General features: G+C 41.5%; 2 protein-coding genes across 3 annotated transcripts; one reads left to right on the top strand and one right to left on the bottom strand.

The window, feature by feature from the left end:
* Window positions 1-810: 810 nt before the first annotated feature.
* On the bottom strand, window positions 811-12,228 carry Ap4b1 (adaptor related protein complex 4 subunit beta 1). Of its 2 annotated transcripts, XM_034500417.2 has the most exons (11): window positions 11,969-12,228; window positions 11,696-11,885; window positions 9,487-9,711; window positions 8,907-9,037; window positions 8,407-8,554; window positions 6,457-6,953; window positions 4,419-4,502; window positions 3,418-3,521; window positions 2,416-2,623; window positions 1,909-2,190; window positions 811-1,531 (listed from the first exon to the last, which is right to left on the bottom strand). In XM_034500417.2, the coding sequence occupies exons 2-11, from the start codon at window positions 11,806-11,808 to the stop codon at window positions 1,104-1,106; spliced, it is 2,220 nt and encodes a 739-aa protein (XP_034356308.1). In that variant the 5' UTR covers window positions 11,809-11,885; window positions 11,969-12,228; the 3' UTR covers window positions 811-1,103. The 2 variants fall into 2 exon arrangements, with proteins under 2 accessions (XP_034356308.1, XP_076789163.1); XM_076933048.1 differs by lacking the exon at window positions 8,407-8,554 and having other exon boundaries at window positions 11,969-12,196.
* A 111-nt stretch (window positions 12,229-12,339) lies between these two features.
* Window positions 12,340-19,557, top strand: Dclre1b (DNA cross-link repair 1B). The gene is made up of 4 exons (XM_034500416.2): window positions 12,340-12,818; window positions 13,429-13,594; window positions 14,122-14,304; window positions 18,079-19,557. Exons 1-4 carry the CDS (start codon window positions 12,630-12,632, stop codon window positions 19,176-19,178), a joined length of 1,638 nt encoding a protein of 545 aa, XP_034356307.1. The 5' UTR covers window positions 12,340-12,629; the 3' UTR covers window positions 19,179-19,557.
* Window positions 19,558-19,963: the final 406 nt, after the last annotated feature.

Below are 19,963 nucleotides of genomic sequence, written 5' to 3'. Positions count from 1 at the left end.
CATCAGGCTTGGTTTTAGCTGCTTTACCCACTAAGCCATCATGCCAGACCATTTAAAAACAACTTTTTAAAATTTATTTATTGCATGGAGTAGAACATACTTTGTGAACATCCATGGCACACATGTGGAAGGATATGAGAATAACATGTAGAAGTTGGTTCTCTCCTTCAGTGTGAGTCAGTGGTATCCAACTCAGGGACACAAGCTTGGCAGCGAGCACCTTACCTGCTAAATCATCTTATCAGGCCCCTTTTTTTCTCGACAGCATCCTATGTATCCCAACCTGGTCTCAAACACCTTATTGTAGCTGATACTGACCTTGAACTTCTAATCACCCTGCTTCCACTTCCTCCTGAGCACTAGGATTACAGGTATGTCCCACTATACACCATTGTATGTTATGGAGTAGATCGAACCTGGGGCCTCAGCCTCTGCATGGCAGCTTTGACAGCTTGAATAAAGATCCGAATGAAGGAAGTGAGTGTCACAAGAAAACATCCTAAAAGAGCTCACAACTAAGAAAAACACACTATGTGTTAAGGCATGAGAGTGAGGAACTGTTCTAGTCAAGAGACAGATGTTAGGGCCTGGGTGTGAAAGAGCACTCAGAGAACCGCAGACAGACCAGTTATCTGTTTTCTTCTTTGGTACACCACTTTGTCAGCATACAGTGCTTCAGGAGTGTGAGTCATGACACTGAAAAGGTACTTTAGATGCCACAAGGGGCTTTTGGAGCCTAACCTAAAAATCATGCCTTGAAATGCAAGAACAGTTTGCTCAAGAAAAAGACTCAAAAATGACAACAGCTACCAACTTCTACAAATGCCAGGCATATTTAATAAATATTACAACCCCTAAAGTGATCAGAGAAATGTCCCCAGCCTATCCTCACCCCATCCTTATCTCCTACCAATACTACCCAATACTACAGTATACATTCTCCTGTTAAAATGGGATCAATGCCTGACAGGCTTGAAAGGAACAAGGTAGGCGACTTTGGGTAAACATAAGAGCGTTGATACAAGGGCTTCAAGCAGCTTTTTAAGACAATAAAGGAACTCTGACAGCTTTTCATCTCACCCAAGGCAAGCAGCAACACTCTGTTAAGATTTTATGTCTCCAACTGTTCCAATCACAGTTTCCAGGACAGATACAAAACCATGCAGGGTTTCAGTCCTCGCCTCATTCTGCTTCACAGAGATTTGCATCTCTGAGTTCTCAGGCTTCAGTAGCAATTCAGTTAAGAAGAGAGCACCAGTATCATCCTGGGCACTGAGGTAGGCTTTCCAGGGCTGTGCCCCAGCCCTGCTCATTGCGATGGTCTGAATGTTCACTACTTTTAGAGCCATTTGTAGAGTGTCGGGCTGGACTTCTCCCTGCCAAGGAAACACCTGCTGGTAAGTAACTTTGAGGCTAAGCCATGTTTTCTCAAAATACTCAGCAGTAAGCTGGAGATTGGGGACTAGCATGAGAGCTTCAGAATCAGGAGGTTCTTGTGTTCCTTCTTTGTTCTCTTCAGAAATCAAGTGTCCTAAAAGAGTGAGAAAGATTTTACAAGAGATGCTCTTTATCAGCATTTTAATTTCACATTTCAAAATACTCCCAGCACTCAGGGTGGAGGGTATTGAAAGCAAGAGACTCAAGTAAGAGAATTCTTGGGCACATAGCCAGCTCAATGCCATATTGGCTATCTTATAAACATCAAAAATGAAACACATTTATACTGTGACTTCTGTCTTCAGATAAATGGCTTATATAAACAATGATGAACTCCCTTCATGCCAACAAAGGATTCAAATTTAGGCAACAGTCTGAAATTTAACTACAAAATTTTACTTTCCACCAGTCACAGCAAGGAGCAGTGGAAAGCTTTACCATGACAAGATGTAAGGTAAACATTATTTTTACCTGATGTTGCAAAGGATGCATTGTGGGGAAGCTCAAGGCGATGACGCTCTACCTTCTGGCATTTAGAAATAGTTGCCCAGTGGGCTTTGCCATACACTGGCGCCAGTGTATTGAAGTCTGAAGCCCAGCTATTCACCGGTCGTTCTGGCTGATCCTCCAAAAGTCCAAGAGATGGGTCAGACTTAGGACTACATAGGATCTGCTTAACTTTATCAATGCCAACTAACAGGAGGCGATAATAGAAGAGACCCCGGTCTCGAACAGCCATATCCTTTTCTTCCTCTGAGAGAAAACAATGGATTGAGTTAAACCTCATTGAGTTTTATTGAGTAAAACACCCTAGTCTCTTCCAACCTCTGTGCCAACCATAAGAGGACAAAAAAAAAAAAAAAAAAAAAAAAAAGAAAGTATCATTTTCTTCTTAAGTCCCAAACAGAACTCAGCAAACAATGAGAGCTGTGAGAGCTGTCAGCATGGATCTCAGCAAGCATTATCCTCTAAACCCACCTATGCAGTAATGCAGCAGCCGTCCCAGCATGTCCTGGCACTCAGCAGGGCGTGAGAGGAAAAGGCGCATCAGTGCAGTCAGCAGCTCCATCTTAACAGCAGGAAATGTCTCTGACTTCACATTTTCTACAAAGTCCTCCAACACATAAGGAGCATTGGGGATTTTTTCCCCATGGACCCCAAGTAACCAAATAAGTGCCTGTTTCCCCTAGGAATAAGAAAATAATAGATGTTTACTTAGTATGTGGCTGCCCAAAAAGAGGACATGGTCTCTGTGAAAAAAGGTGTGTGCCGGAGTTAACATCCTTAAAATCTGTATTTCATCTCTGCTACCCCAGACCCAATGTGGAAGTGGACACTAAAGCCACTTCCCGAATTTTTACATGATTGGTCCGCTCTACACCCCTCTCATGGTGATTCTGCTTCTTCCTCTCTTCTCTCTCCCAAGCCCGGAATCCTAAAAGTCTCAGCTCTGTTTGTCCTGCCCAGCCATTGGCTGCTACAATCTTTATTTGCCAATCAGAACCAACTGGGGGCAGGGTCTTCAGTACAGACACTGTGTAAGCAGTTTTGGGGACCAAAATTAACTTTATAACACAAGCAGCCTTAGGCCAAACCCACTTCACCTATCTCAAAAATTAACAAAAGAACTATCACCAACAAAAAATTCTATGGTGTGAATCTGACTCATAATTATTCAAGAGGATAGTGGTATCAAAGAATCTGGAATTGAAACTATAGATAAGTCTTCTTTCTATAACTTATGTGCTATGTATGTCCCAAAAAACTTGAGACATAAGCAAGCCTGAGTTCCTACTCTGAGTCAGGATTTTAAACAGAGCAATTCGGTTCCATTTCAGGCTAGAGAAGAGCTCGGTTGTGTAAGTGTTTACCTAGCAAAAGTCTGATCCTTAGCACCACAAATCCAAAGACAGACTCCATTTCAGAAGCAGGGTCCTGTAATCCCTTCTATGATTAGAAGTAAAAAGAGTTAGATTCTACCTCACTGTCTTGAATGTTCTCCTCACAGCCGGGCAGGGCCTGACACACAGCTTCAGTACACTGAGGGCATAACCAGACCAGGTCTCGGAAAGTCTGCACCACCACTATAACACAGCCCAGGACACAAGAGAACAAGATTAGAGACTCCGTGCAGAAAAGAATCTTAGGAAGAGTCATGTATTCAGTTAGATTTCTGACTAAATTTCTGTAAAACAGGTTTTGGAGGGGGTTATTTATTAATTAATTGAAAAAAGAACAATATACTTAATTTTACACATACCAAATTGACATGAAGGTAAATAAACACAGAAGCATTTTGTAAATATAATGCTGTGGACAACTGTGGGTGGAGTTGCCGACAGACACTGAACACAGTACTGGCATCCACATAAGCCTGAGTTTAGGGCATTCCTACATTTTGCACTGTACTAGCCTTCCTTGCCTCACATAAGCCCAGCCTTGGAAGCTGGATGAAGCAAAGGGGAAGATAAGCCAGCTGAGCTTCCTAGCGACTTCATTACCTACAGCACAGCCTCTCATCACTCCTAGCAGCCAGAAGTCTTCCCTTTAAATCTATAGAGCCCACGCTTCTCTGAGATGATGATGCAAGGACATATTTAAGCCTATATATGTGAAATTCATTTTACAAAAAGATTTCTTTAAACAACTACTGTTAGCTAGGTACTACAAAAAACAAAACAAAACAAAACAAAACAAAAAAACAGAAAAAAGGGCTGGAGAGATGACTGCTCTTCCAGAGGTCCTGAGTTCAATTCCCAGCAACCACATGGTGGCTCACAAATATCTGTAATGGGATCTGATGCCCTTTTCTGGTGTGTCTGAAGACAGCTACAGTGTACTCATATAAAAAAAAATAAATAAATAATATTTTTTTAAAAAACAGAAAAAAAAAGAAAAGAAAAAGGAAGGAAGAAGGAACAAAGGAAGGAAGAAAAGAAGGAAGGAAAGAAAGAAAAAAAATCCTAGGCAGGCAGCAGTACCTGTAGTGATATGTTCCTGTCGAAGCCCCAGCAACTCTGTTAGAATCTGCACACATTGGTCTGTGTAAGTCTTGGCAATGCTACCTACAGAGGAAGGAAAGGTAAAATTCTAGCATGTCACTCTAAAATCATTCCCCATTAGTCAAATACAAAGTTGCATACCTGTAATTCCAGCATTGACTGCAGCAGGAGGATCGCAAGTTAGAGGCTAGTCTGGACTAAAATAGCAAAACTATGTTTTAAAAATGAATAATGGGCTGGAGAGGTGCCTCAGAGGTTAAGAGCACTGACTGCTCTTCCAGAGGTTCTGAGTTCAATTCCCAGCAACCACATGGTGGCTCACAACCATCTGTAATGGGATCCCATGCTCTTTTCTGGTGTGTCAACGACAGTGTGCTTATATACATAAAATAAATAATTTTTTTTAAATTAATAAAATAAATGAGTAACAGCTGAGTGGTGGTGATGTACACTTTAAATCCTAGCAGTTGTGATGCAGAGACAGACAGATATCTGTGAGTTCAAGGCCAGCCTGGTCTACAGAGGTAGTTAGTTCCAGGACAGCCAGAGCTACACAAAGAAACCCTATTTTGTGGGTATGGGGACTGGGGAAGAATAACAAATTAAAAAGACAAAGATATCTATTTTACTTGACTGAATTTACTACCATCATGGAAACACAATTCTAGGTATGTCTGTAAGAGTGTTTCCACAAAGCTTTATCTGAAAAGAGGGGACCCATCCTGAATGTGGAAGGCACTATCATGTGGTTTTGGAATCTCAGAATGAAAAAAAAAGGAAAAAGTGAGCTTAGCACAGGCATTCATCCTTCCCTTCTCCTGACTGAAGATGCAATGTGACAGCTGTTTCACACTCCTGCCATGACAGACTGTATCCCGTCCCACTGTAAGCCAACATAAACTCTTCTCTCCTTAAGTAGCTTCTAATCAAGTATTGTGGTCACAGGAACAAGAAAAATAACTAATACATTGACCATAGATATCTTTTTTAAAAAATCACAAATTACAATTAAGAAAGAATCTAAATCTGCTGCACAGGGAATAATGTTTAAAATAAATCCAATTTTTTTTCAACTGACCAAAAGAAACTTCCTGGGGGAAAAACAATTCTCATAGCAGAAGGCTGAAAGTATTTCTCAGTTTTGAGAAAAGTATGGGATGCAGGTTTTTGGTCTGTTTGTTTGAGACAGGGTCTTGTTGCATCACCTAGAGTGGCCTTGGACTTGGGATTTTCCTGCTTCAGTCTCTTGGGTGCTGCAATCACAGGCACAGAGCATGTTTGACTAATGCACCCTTTTGAATGCACTGAGACACTCTTCTGGAGGCAACACACCAGAACAGGAATCTCCTGCTGCAGATACCTGATAACAATCTTCCAAGTTTAAGAACTTTTCCTGTCTTTGTCCATAGTAATTTATGAGGATTCCTCATCCTTGTCAGTTAGTCTTAGCCCTCTCAATCTCAGTGTGCCAGCCATTTTCACATTTTGAATATTTCTAGCCTTTTAAGTTCCAAAATGAGCAGTCAGACGTCTCTAAAATGAAGGGATTACTCTATGTTGGTCTATACTTAGCACTATACACAGCCTGTAGTAGAAGCAAAGAACTTTTAGTCAAGACAGCTGAGTCCCACTCAGTTTGGAAACTATATGTTCTTTTGGCCACTTAATAAATCTTTCTGTAGCTAAGTTTCTTCATCTTTAAAATAGTCACTATTACTGCCTTACAGGACCTAAGATGATATATATGAAAACACTCTGGAGAGAAGGTAACACAAACACAGCATAAGTCTTAAGTATTGCTGTTTGCTGTTCAAATTATCTATACTGTCTACCTTGGTTAAAACAGAGCCACTATTTTCCTATGCATACAATCACTGACTCAGGACATGAATCAGCCCGAGCATGATGCTTCATCTTTGAGCAAGATTCATTTACTACTGTCTTCTATGGATTCCCTGGCTACGCTCTGTGGCTGGCTGACCTGATGTCCTAAGGAACAAAAGAATCAGGTACGTACCTATGGCAAAGATGGCAGTCTGTGCAAAGTCAGCAGACACATCAGTGCAGTATCCACGCAGCTCTTCCAGCACCTGCTGCACGTTCTCATCGTTCACCAGCTCACACAGCACCTCCACCTTCTGTAGCTTGATATAGTGGGGTTCCGAGTAAGAGCAAAAAAACTTTTTGTAGTGACTGCTAAAGTGACCTGGCAAACTACGTAAGACCTGGCGGACATGGCAGAGAGCAGCAAAACACAGCTCACGGCTCTCTGAAGAACAGGCAGCCAGTAAGGGTCCCTTGACTCGTACAAGCACATCAGTTTGTACGTGGGGGAACTTTTTTGCCAAAACGAGAAAGAGTTTGGTGGCTCCCATCACCACACCAGTGCTACTGCTCTTGAGATAGCTGTCCAGCAGATTGAGAATGTCAAACAGTTCCTCCTCACTTCGGGGTTGGTAACGAAGCAGAAAGTTCAGGACTTCAGCCTGGCCCCATTGGTCCAGTTTTGACATTCTGTCCAAAATCAAGACAAAAGCACTATTTTAATACCAAATGAAACATTCTACAAACAACTGCTATGAAACAAATCATAACCAAAGAGGGAGGCAATTCTTAAGAATAGATTATGCCATGATCACAATTTTTTTACATTTAAAAAACGTAAAATTTTAAAAATTTTAAAAATTTAAAAAATGGGCTTTACATTCCACAACAAAAACTCTAGAGATGACTTGGTGACAAGAGCATTTGCCATTAAGTCTGTTGACCTGAGTTCAATCTCCAGAGCTTACAGAAATGATTAGCAAAAGACTTCCACACATATGCCATGGCCCATGTTACACGGAACACGCATGAACACATGCATGCACACATGTGCACTCGTGTACACAAAATAATTCTATGAAGCAAGAAAGAGCATGTACTACTCTTCCACAGAATCTGAGTTTCATCCCTAGCAACTAACCATATCAGGGGGTTGGCAACCACCTATAACTTCCACTCCAGGAGGATGCAACCCCTCTGGCCTTTGGGAGCACGTGCTATGTGCACATATCTACAAACACACACACACACACACACACAAATTAAAAATAGAAAATTAATATTAAAAAGAAATTCCAAGACAAGGCACAAGTGGGTACCTATTTAAAACTAAAGATATGATTAATATAAATCAGATATAACGTCTCTACATTAGTTATTTCTAGTACTGGAGAATGAACCCAGGTCTCATACATGCTATCAAGTACTTACTGCTAAACTATATTTTACCTTTAGCTGTAGGCTTAATATATTTTCTCCAAGATTTACTTATTTTTATTTTATGTGTTTATTTTACCTACATTTAAGTGTACTATGTGCATATCCAGTAACCTAGGAGGCCAGAAGAGAAGTATTAGATCTCCCAAAACTGGAGTCACAGGCAGTTGTGTGTCATCACATGGATGGTGAGAACTGAAATCGGTTCCTCCTCTGAAGAGCAGCAAGTACTCTTAACCTCTGAGCCACCTCCCCAAGACCCCAGATTTTCTAAATTTTAAGATAACTGGCTTAGCTTGGGGGACACAATAGGTACTGCAGAACAAATGTATCTTCTCAGCACGTTTCTACTATGTTTACATATCAAGAAAAGGTAAAGCAGATGAAAAAAATTCAGTGAAATATAAGGCAATTGATAATTGTGGTAAATTTGAAGTTACTTCTGATGGTTCAGTGAGTAAAACTGCTTGCTGTGTAAGCTTAACAATTTGATTTCTATTTCAAGAACCCACTTAAAAGTGGAAGGAGAGAACCAACTCCTCTAAGTTGTCTACTGACCTTTACACTTAAGCACATGTAAACCCAAATCCACATCACCACCACTCCATCATACACAATAATAAAGGAAGGCTTGGTTTAATACATCAACAAAAATCCTACCATGATTCATATCTCATTAAAAAAAAAAAAAAAAGAGCATCCAAACCTATTTAAGAGATGGTGGGCAATGGGCTTATTAATGACAACACCTCCTTCCTGTTTTAAAATTTCCTCTAGAGACCTCAGACAGTTCACAACCACAATTGGATCCTGGTCACGCAGAAGACTGTATAACTCATTGACTACAGCACCATCTAAAACAAAGATCAAAGATTACAGATAAAGAAAACCTTGAGTCATAGTGATAGACCAGAGTAACAGCTCTGGCCAGACAAAGCTACATCTCTGCTAAAAGAAACAACAAAGGCAGTACCAACTAACATCATTTTGGATATGAGAGGGAATGTAAAAATCAAGAAGTAAACTTCTTTCAAAAACTGAAAATAGGATCCCAAAATAAAACAAACATGCATGCATCCTATTTAGAAACATGCAAAGTAGTGCAGATACATTATTATTATTTTCTACTAAGCAATGTAGTTTTTTTCCAAAATTATATACATAATAGAGATACAAATAAATATTGAGCATGGTAGATGATCTTACCCACTTCAGAGTCTCCGTGAAGATTATGCATCTTGGCACAGCCAAGGACTGCCACTCTTCTGACATATGAAGCTTTATCCCGCAGACCGTTAACAACAGGCTGTTGGATATACTCCTGCACACCAGGCATCCTAAGAAACACATTCTGGAGTCAGCCAGATCTAGAGATACTGGGTTTGACAAAATTAAGTTCTTCTTCAATCATCAGAGGTTTAGTTTAAATATGATTTAATAGTTCATGATTGAATGTATATCTACTAGATTACAAGAAATTGAAGAAAGCCTCTATCAAATTTAATAAGGTACAATTTGACTTTTCATTTGGAATAATGCATCACGCCCAGCACAAATTGTTACAGTAATGACTCATTAAACATCTTTAACCAAGATAAAGGAAAATCACCTTTAAGAAAACCATGAAACAGAATTTGGAAAGCCAAAGTAATGGCTGAAAATCCGAGTTCAAAGTAGAACAATACTTTCTTTAGTATTCAGGAATTTAAGCTGTCCCCACTACAAATCTGCTCTACAGCCTTTTATATTCATCAGCCACTGAAGACCAGGGTAGCAAAGCCCTCACCTGAGGCTACACATGCTCCGTAGTGCCAGTCCTCTCACCATTGGGTTGGGGTCTGAGCAGTCTTTGCAGAGTGTATTGATGGCCAAGAGCGCTAGATCTGGTTTTAAAGGTGCATATGTGCCCATATAGAGATAAACCAACTTTTTTTGAACAATATCTACAGTGGCACTGGCCTTCACCATTTCCATGAAAACATCAGACATGTCCAAGCCCTGAGTCATGTGCCTGTAACAAATATACAAAGCAGAGAGAAGTAAAATACACAATTCCCGATCTGTAAGAAGAGTTTTATTTACATATGTTCTGGCTATCTAACTAAACTATGAGCTTTTAGAGAAATACAGTTGGGTATACTTTGTCTATTACATTACACAAAACATCCTAATATGGTCCTGCAACTGTTGCTCTATATGTTGCTCTATATTCACACTGGTAAATCCTTGGTACATTCCAATGAGATGATATGGCAATGGCACACTCAACTTTAACATTCCAGAGATATGATATGGGGACATCATCTATAAGATGATGCTAGAGAGACAGTTCAATGGTTAAGAAGTGTTTTGTTGCTCTTCTCGGTTCTATTCCCAGCACCCACATGGTAGTTCACAACCATTGGTAACTATAGCTCCAGGAGATCTGATGCTACCTTCTAACATACACAGACACCAGGTACAAGGCATACTTGTGGTACATTTATATACACAGGCAAAATGCTCATAAACATAAAAAAAAAAAAAAAAAAAGCTGGGCATGGTGACCCACACCTTTAATTCTAGCACTTAGGAGACATAGGCACATAGATCTCTTAGTTCAAAGCCATCCTGGTCTACACAGTGAGTTCCAAGGATAGCTAGGACTGTCTCAAAACAAAACAAAACAAAACAAAATAAAAACCCATAAAAACAGAGTAGGTACAGATTCAGACATTTAGGAGCTCAAGATCAGATAAGAAGCCAGCTAAGAACATCACTGACTTAAAAAAAAAAAAAAATCCAGTGTAAGTACTTAAGTAATGCACAAAACACAGACCAAGAAGACCCACATCCACGTGCCACTATGGAAGTCAGAAAATGCTTCTTCACAGAATACTTTAGCTGTATGATCACTTCACTAGGCAAATGTAACCCAGTTAATGATATGAGGCATGAGCAAGAAATGAACATTCTTTTTGTTCCTTGGGTGACACGATAAAAAGTTTAGATTTCATTCCACTGATTATTGTTTTCAATGTTGTAGAACCAAACTACTACAATCAGCTGAGATGTTTGTTTAAAATACAGTTCCTGGATTCTATCCTATCCTAAGGAAATCAGAATTGATCCCTGGCCAGGCAGTGGTGGCACTTGGGAGGCAGAGGCAGGCGGATTTCTGAGTTCCAGGCCAGCCTGGTCTACAGAGTGAGTTCCAGGACAGCCAGGGCTACACAGAGAAACCCTGTCTCGAAAAACAAAACAAACAATCAAACAAAACCAGAATTGATCCCTGGATCACACTTTTTAAAAAAGGCACCCCAAGGGACTTTTGTGTTCTACCTACATTTTTGAGCTACAACTATAGATTAGTTACGTGTTCAAACATATATAACAGAAAAAAAAATCCTAACTGAAGGGAGGAGATGAGGCTACTTATTAGTAAACTACCACAACAGGCTTTGGTAATGACAGCTTGAGTCAACACTACAGCTTTAATAACAAGGAATCGATATTTTGATTTTTTCCTACCACCTGACAGTTTACAATGTCTTCAAGGTTGACTAGCATGTTTAGTAGGGTGCCTGGTGACATTTGAAACACAAATACAAGCAATAGAAGGTTTAAGAGGAGAAAAATGATGGTATTATTTTGGTTATATCTTTGATGAACTATCCAAGTAGAAATGCCAAGCAAGCAGAGATAGTATACAGGTCTGAATCTAGAAAAAAAAAAAATGTACTATGTAAGTCACTGAACCAGTAGTCAGCAGCAGTTGCTAAAGCCCGTGGCATGAAGGAAACCTCTCAACTGGGTGCGATGTTCCACACGGGAGACTAAGATGACAATCCAAAAATGCAGCCTCAAGGCCAAAAGAAAAGACTGCCCTGTATGAAGTGTCATTAACTTTTTCAGAGTGATTGCAGGTAGAGAGCCCCGAAGAGGATTAACAGTGGGCAGGGAAGGGGGGAGATGGGGGTAGGAGTTAGAATTCTATGGTAGGTTGGTGGTGATACCTAATAACTCGCTGGATGACATTCCGGTAGCGCAGCCTATCAGCCTGAATATGAGGGTTACACAGAGCCTTCTTCAGTTCCTTCACCACGTCCTCAGAGCCAAGGTATGGCATCTTCGCCAACAGTCACGGGACAGTTTCTACAGATCCGGAGGGAACTCGTGGGCTCCTTCTAATTTCGATGTGAGAGCCTAAATAAAGGAAATGTAGTCAGTGAAAACACTAAAGGCGAACTGTCACTTTGCCGTGCCCACCCCCAAGGCGGAGCACGTACTTCACCCCTCGGCCCCGAGACCTGCAGGCCGTTCGCTCTGCCCAGCAGATCTCAACTTTCTCTGGGCCCAGTTACGTATGCTATACTCGACCAGCGAAAGGCCAAAAACCTAGCACAGCCTCCTCCCTAGGATCCAGTTCTAGCAGCCGAGGCCATCACACAACACCCCAGGCAGCTTCCTGCGGAAATCCCGCCCCGTCGCTCTGAAACAGACTGAGCTGCTTCCTCGGTCGCGCCGAGCGCCGAGCGCAGGCGGGACCAACCTTAGGACGCCCTTCCCCCACCCATTCTCTTCTCGGCGCAGGCGCACAGGTCGTTGTGAGGCAGCCGCGGCCGGCCATCGGAAATCAGCTACTAGGGTCTGTCTCCCCGCCGCCGCGCGCGCTTTGACAAAGTGCGGACTGGGCCTGAGGTCCCGCGCGCGGGTGTGAATGATGTCTTCCGGGCTTCTTCCGCGTTGGGCGCTTTCACCCTGGCCGTCCCGAGCGCAGCCACCTTCTTTTTCCTCACTCTGTCTACTTCCATTTCTGGGATGGTTTTCCTTTAGGGCTTCTGGACTTGTTCTTGAGTCCACATGTCGTCGGGACACTGTGGTGGAAGCTTCACTCAGGAGCGCGGTTCCCGCCAAGACACCACTGGGTGATTCCTCAACTCTGCCATCATGAACGGGGTCGTAATCCCCCAAACGCCCATTGCTGTGGACTTTTGGAGCCTGCGCCGTGCTGGTACCGCGCGGCTCTTCTTCTTATCCCATATGCACAGTGACCACACGGTGGGCCTGTCTAGCACTTGGGCACGGCCCCTCTACTGCTCTCCCATCACTGCCCACCTCTTGCATCGTCGCCTGCAGGTATTGGGGCTGAATTTGGTCTCTGAGACCTAGTCCAGGAATCTGGGAGCGGATCACCGAGTGGGAGACATAGGACTGAATTTTTACAGATGTGGGAATTGATCCCAGAATAAGACTAGCCTCTAGCTAACTGACTGGAGATTTTTATATGTAAGTTTAGACGAAGAAATTATTCCTATCTAAGAATCTATCAGATTGTTAAGTGATAGAGCACTTGTTTAATGTGTGCAAGAACCCTAAGTTAGATCTCTAACACTCATCACGAACCCCCGATAATTCATCAAATGTGCTAAATAAAAACATATTGTCTAACACCTCTTTGTTCGAGTCCAAAGTGGCTGGTATAAGACTGAAATTTTTTCTGACAATTGTTTTCCATCCATAACTGGGATTATTATGATAGGAGAAAGTTTGAGAATCTCTATTTAGACTGTTTTCAGAATCTGTACAAAGGGTAGGAGACAGAAGAGGAAGGAAAGATTCCTTGGGAATTCTTATAACAGCTTACATGAGAGTGGTTCAAAACATGGTCAACTTTCCTTGATGAATGTTAGTCCCTGCTCCAGGAGAGGACTCTATGGTTACTAGGGTAACCAACTGTTTTCTTCAGGTGTCTAAGCAGTGGATCCGAGCCTTGGAGATTGGTGAGAGCCATGTATTACCTCTAGATGAAATTGGGCAAGAAACCATGACGGTGACCCTCATAGATGCCAATCACTGTCCTGGTTCTGTCATGTTTCTCTTTGAAGGATACTTTGGAACAATTCTCTACACAGGTGAGCCTCCCAGGGCATCCCTCACACTTTGTAGCTGCGTTTACCCAGAAAGATAGCTTTATCCCATACAGGCATAGTGCCTCTTTCCAACTGATTTCCTACTCGTTGACCATCCATCCTTTACTTTTAATTTTATTAAGTAAAAGTACAAGAGCAAGAGAGGCATGGTGGTGCATGCCTTTAATCCCAGCACTGGGAAGGCAGAGGCAGGCTTATCTCTGAGTTCAAGGCCAGCCTGGTCTACTTTGTGAGTTCTAGGACACCCATCCTATGTAGAGAAACCCTGTCTTGTAAGAAAAACATCAAACAAAGAATTTCCAAGAATAGGATAGAGACATTTTCACAAAGAAGCTAAACTGTACAGTTCAGTGCCAGGACACAGTTTTTGCATAAACTAGTAACCAACCCCCATCTGCTACTGAAGGTAGGAGAGGTTTGTCTTCTAGCCTTTGGGGTTTTTTTTGTTTTGTTTTGTTTTGTTTTTTTTTCTTTCCCTACTTCTCACACTCCATATATTATTCTTCCAGGAGATTTTCGATATACACCATCCATGCTGAAGGAGCCTGCTCTGATCCTGGGGAAACAGATTCATATTTTATATCTAGACAACACTAATTGCAATCCAGCCCTGGTTCTTCCTTCCCGACAAGAAGCTACTCAGCAGATTGTCCAGCTAATTCGACAGTTCCCACAGCACAACATAAAGATTGGTGAGCTATCCCCTTTTTCTTCCATTCATGCTTAGTGAATCTAAGTTCTTTGAAGGTTCTCATTGTTTTCAAGTCTTTGTGCAGGTCTCACCTTTCTTGTAAAACCTACTATGATTATCTTATTTAAAATTGAACCTGCCGGGCGGTGGTGGCACACACCTTTAAGCCCAGCACTTGGGAGGCAGAGGCAGAGGCAGGCAGATTTCTGAGTTTGAAGCCAGCTTGGTCTACAGAGTGAGTTCCAGGACAGCCAGGGCTACACAGAGAAACCCTGTCTCAAAAAACCAAAAAAAGAAAGAAAGAACAAAAGAAAAGAAAGAAAGAACAAAAGAAAAGAAAGAAAGAACAAAAGAAAAAAGAAAATTGAACCTCCCAGCTGGCTTGGTGGCCTACACCTTCTATCCCAGCATGCAGGAGGCAGAAGCAGCCTGGTCTACATAGTGAGTTCCAAAACAGCCACAGCTCTGTAGAAAGACCCTGTCTCCGAAGACAAAAAAGAAAAAAAAAGAAAAAAACTGTGAACTTGTCCACCATCCTCACTCTTGAATTCTCAACCCTTTTCCCCAGCTTTGTCATTAATTAAATCTATCACCTCCTAGTGTATTCTGTACATTTTAAAATATTCCATTGCTTATATCCCATAATGTACACACACACACACACACACACAAATGTGAACTCCTAAAGAAACCTTAAGGATTGGGCAGTGAAGGGGCATTCCTTTGATCCCAGCACTAGGGAGGCAGAGGCAGGCAGATCTCTGAGTTTGAGGTCAGCCTGGTCTACAGAGTGAATTCCAGGACAGCCAAGGCTACACAGAAACCCTGTCTTGAAAACAAAACAAACAATAAAAAGAAACTCTTAAGAGGGCTGGAGGGACTGCTCAGTGGGTAAGAGCACAGGCTTCTCTTCAATAGGACCGGGGTTCAATTCCCAGCACCCACATGGTGGTTCACAACCATCTCTAACTCCAGTTCCAGGGGATTCAGTGCCTCTTCTCAGATCTGAGGGCTCCTGCACACATATGGTACGCATATATACACTTAGGTTCGCAGGCATATATATATCAAATAAATATTTTTAAAAAGAAAAGAAGTAGGAAGAAGCTTTGTTTATCAGAGAAGCAGCAGCCAGTGTGACAGATACATAGTATGCAAGGAGTCTGGAAAGGCAGAGGGATTGGAGTAGTAGTGAGCTATTTTGAATTTGATTCTAATCTTTTTTTTTTTTTTTAAGATTTATTTATTTTATGTATATGAGTACACTGTCACTCTTTTAGACAAGACAGAAGAGGGCATTGGATCCCATTACAGATAGTTGTGAATCACCATGTGGTTGCTGGGAATTGAACTCAGAACCTCTGGAAAAGCAGCCAGTGCTCTTAACCTCTGAGCCATCTCTCCAGCCCTTGATTCTCATCTTAGTAAAGAGCTGTTGAGTGTTTAAGTGGAAGAGGAGCAGTATTCCACTAAATCGTCTCCTGATAGAGATTTCACAGTTTCCATGTTTATTCCTTTTAACTTTTACTGTTTTTCTGCTAGAATGTAGGTTCTACCATAACGAGACTCTTTATTTCTTAGGGCTCTATCTCAAGTGCCTACATAATGCCTGGAAAAGAGGGAGCCAATAAATATTTGCTAAATGAATTTGTGATTGCTATGCTTTAAATAGGTGCATTATAAAACCAGCTGTTTGCTTGTTCTGGTGACTCCACAGTAGTATACAATATTTTTGGGATTCTTTTGAAGTTGCTTTTAAAGAGATGGTTTATGAAAATCAGCTTTTCTTATTAAAACAAAATAACAGATTTTGTTCTTAATAATTTCTTTGCTTGTTCCTAAAATTAAGGGTCCTTAAAAGAGAAAAATGAACATCTTAAAGCGTATGTCCCAACTCTGAAAGGAGTTTCAAATTTGGCCTTAAATAAAAATAATGAAAAAGCTATATACCTTCAAGGGCAACTGCCAAACTGATTGAGAAATATTCCCTACCCTCAGGATTAATCAACTATTCATGAAGAAATACTATTGCTGACCATTCTTGAAGTTTAACATACAGAATTTTCTCAAGAGCAGCACAGCTGGTTAGGAGACTGCCTGTGGTAGGGCTCGATTAATTTTGCAACTATATAATAAGCCCTGTAATGTACCACATATCTAGTAGGCAATGGGGATATAAATCTGAATAACATATGGTGTCTGACTTTGAGGGCTTCTTGTCTTTTAAGGAAGGATCCAGAGAAGGAAAAAGATGTATAGAAAACAGAAAACCAACTATATTTTGCCTCAAAAGTGAAATTTCAATCATAATCAAAAGGAGTGAATATAAAACAAACATTTTTGTAAGGAGTTACAATTTAGTTGTGAAACAGTGAAGTCTGAGAACAACTATTAAGTAGCAACTCCCATATCTGTCACCATAGCCATTGCTAAAGCTCAGGTCTGCATTTCTTTCTATGTGAGTACCTTTTGATGGAACTTCTGCTTCCAACTTCTCATTCAGGCGTTTGACAGTCCTACTATATTATTTTTTATAAAGTCATAGTATTTTGATGATTAAAATTTGTCACTTTCCTATGTCACACTGTTCATCAACCTCCACTTTGTCTATAGAATTTTCAGTACTTGGAAGGCCCACTAACAAAAGACCTTGGTTTGCCTTCCTAGTGATATATCTCACTAACCATCATTACTGTAGTAACACTCAGGTGGTTCCTCTTAAAATGCTTTCCACTATACCCTGTCTTTGCTGATTAACCCTGATCCATCTTGTAAGATAGAGCTCAGCTTCCTTTCAGCCAAAATCATCTTCCATTAATTCGAAGAAATGACAAGCACAAAGGGAAAGAGGAAACACACCTGATGCATAATCTCTAAGCCTTCTGGAAAACATGGAGTTTTTCCTTCGGCATGTCTTTGTGAATGTCCAGGCAGGGAGAAGTGTTACAGTGGCAGAACTAAAACACAGCATGCCAATACATTGGCATTGTTGTAAACACCAAGGTAAAGATGAGATTCTTGCTAAGAGAACTGATACACATTGAGTATATAAAGCACTGTATGGAGTGAGACAACATGCAGAACAGGTGAAGGAAAATGATCAGAAAAATAAAAGCCAAAGAGGGAGAGAGCTTGTTCAATGAACTGCCTACCTGTGCTGCCCAGAGAAGCACACTTTGTGGGAACAACTGATAGAAAGGAGCCTTAGCTGATCTATGACTTCATGGCTTAATTTAGATAAGATATAGATAAATAGCCTCTAGATTATATAGTGAGTTTCTTTAATTAGATGGAAATGTGTTCTTTCCCCAGAGAAATACTTAAACTTTTCCCCACCCATCCCCCAAAGTGTACCTGACTCAGTTGTCATCTGTTATTTTACAGAAGCTTTTCCTAATTTCATCACCTGGCAGCTGTTGTTCTTCTGTGCCTTTGATGACACTGTGTGCCTGTGTGTAAAATTACCCTTCACTGCATTTTTTCTGAGTCTGCAGTTGGATGGTACCCTGGAGAGCTGAAACCTTCTTAGTCTGTTTCCACAGTGCCTGATGCTTGATAGATGCCTTTTCTTGTTGAACTGGGGGGGAAAAAAGTGGATTTGGTGTGCGCCATACAAGCATCTGCTGTATATCTTAAATGCATCTCCTTGAGAAACTTCTTGGATTGTCACATAGATTTTATGTATTTTTGCTAAATATTTGGTTGATCAAGAGTCTTTATTTAGCTTTATTCTCTTCTTTCTCTTACTTCTCCCAACCCCTTGGATATAATTTAGGACTCTATAGTCTAGGAAAAGAATCACTGCTGGAGCAACTAGCCCTTGAGTTTCGGACCTGGGTGGTATTGAGTCCTCAACGCCTGGAGTTGGTACAGTTGCTGGGCCTGGCAGACGTGTTTACAGTTGAGGAAAAAGCGGGGCGCATCCATGCTGTGGACCATGTGGAGATCTGCCATTCTGCCATGCTTCAGTGGAACCAGATTCACCCTACCATTGCTATTTTCCCCACAAGCCGGAAAATACGCAGCCCCCACCCCAGCATCTACACCATCCCTTACTCTGACCATTCATCCTACTCTGAGCTTCGTGCTTTTGTTGCAGCTCTGAGGCCTTGTCAGGTGGTACCTATAGTCCATCAACAGCCTTGTGGAGAGTTTTTTCAGGACAGTTTGAGTCCTAGGCTCTCTGTGCCTCTGATTCCATACTCTGTGCAGCAGTACATGAGTTCCTCCTCTAGGAAAACAAATGTGCTTTGGCAGTTAGAAAGGAGGCTAAAGAGACCAAGAACCCAGGGTGTTGTGTTTGAGTCCCCTGAGGAGAGAGCTAATCAGGTCAAAATTGACAGAGACTCAAAGAAGCAAAAAAAAGAAAACCTCTCTCCCTGTGCTGGGGACCTTGAGAGGCTTTGCTCCCATCCTCTGCAGGCCAGGAAGCAGTTGTTCCCAGACTTCTGCAGGAAAGAATGTGATGAGCCAGTCCTCTTTTGTGACTCCAACAAGATGGTGACTGTGTTGACTGCCCCGTTGGAATTTTCAGTGCAATTACAGCCTGTAGATGAGTTTATCTTTCAAGAAACCAGGGAGGAAATTGGTTTAGGGTCCCCATTGCTGTCTAGGGGAGGCAGTGGCTCACCAGCAAGAGGAAACCAAAGCGACCCCATAGGCGATGATTCTCCCCCATCTCATGTTAGCAGAGCTACTCATCTAACTCCTGAGTCCAGGGGCCTGGCGCTAAAATACCTTCTTACTCCAGTGGATTTCCTCCAAGCAGGGTTCTCTTCCAGGAACTTCGACAAGCAAGTGGAAAAACACCAGAAAATACAGTGTAACCATCCTGCAGTTCTGAACACAGTGGATGATGCAGAGAGTGCAGTGTAACCATCCTGCAGTTTTGAACACAGTGGATGATCACTAGTGGGAAGAATTGGCTTGGTGTCTAACTTTACAGAATCCTGTGGCTCACCCCAAGTAGCTCTTCTGAAGCTTTTTTATGAAGTCCTGGTGCCTATGAAACACTTAGTTTTATAGTACATTATATTGTTTATTTTAATTTTATTATATTTAAGAAACAGTTTTCAATATAAACTATTCAGTGTTCATAAGCGCATTAAAAGTTCTAAGAAGTTCCTTAGCAGTTTAATTTGTTCCAGTTGGTTTAGCCCAGTTTTTCTTAAGCTTTTATCAACATGAAGTTCATTTGTTTTGTGTTTTGTTTTGTTTGTTTGAGTGGAAAAAATAGAGTCCGGATCAAAAAGAACCAGGCTTGTCCCATTATTTCATTTGTCATGTCCCCATCCTCAAGTCCCCATCATTCTCTTCCCAGATAAAAGTCTGTAGGTTATTTGTTTTCAGGTGTTGGAGGATAAAGTGGGAGTCTGGAGCAGCATGTTCTAACCTTGACTGTCACCGACTTGCTGTGACATGACCCTAACCAAGTAACTTCCTGTCTCTGCCTCTTGGAGAGAACAGGAAACCATGAAGAAGCATTGAAACAGTGTTAGGAAAATAACACCTTCCTCTTTCATGAAGGGGTTTAGTAACTGTCATGAGACATCCATCTGGAACGTAGCCATCTGGAGGTTAGGCACCACACACCAAGGTGGTGCGTGGAATAAGCCAAACATAAAGGTTTAGAATATGGGAGAACTACTGGATGCTTGGAG

Source organism: Arvicanthis niloticus, chromosome 4, assembly GCF_011762505.2.
Source record: "Arvicanthis niloticus isolate mArvNil1 chromosome 4, mArvNil1.pat.X, whole genome shotgun sequence".
Taxonomy (NCBI): Eukaryota; Metazoa; Chordata; class Mammalia; order Rodentia; family Muridae; genus Arvicanthis; species Arvicanthis niloticus.
This window is presented reverse-complemented; position numbering and strand designations above follow the sequence as displayed.

Excerpts from the sequence above, each read along its gene's own strand:
- Ap4b1 (XM_034500417.2), bottom strand. The coding sequence starts at position 11,808 with ATGCCATACCTTGGCTCTGAGGACGTGGTGAAGGAACTGAAGAAGGCT. Across the intron at positions 9,038-9,486 it reads CGGAGCATGTGTAGCCTCAG|GATGCCTGGTGTGCAGGAGT; the intron begins GTGAGGGCTTTG and ends TGTGTTTCTTAG. Across the intron at positions 1,532-1,908 it reads TGCATCCTTTGCAACATCAG|GACACTTGATTTCTGAAGAG; the intron begins GTAAAAATAATG and ends TCACTCTTTTAG.
- Dclre1b (XM_034500416.2), top strand. The coding sequence starts at position 12,630 with ATGAACGGGGTCGTAATCCCCCAAACGCCCATTGCTGTGGACTTTTGG. Across the intron at positions 13,595-14,121 it reads TGGAACAATTCTCTACACAG|GAGATTTTCGATATACACCA; the intron begins GTGAGCCTCCCA and ends TTATTCTTCCAG. Across the intron at positions 14,305-18,078 it reads ACAGCACAACATAAAGATTG|GACTCTATAGTCTAGGAAAA; the intron begins GTGAGCTATCCC and ends GATATAATTTAG.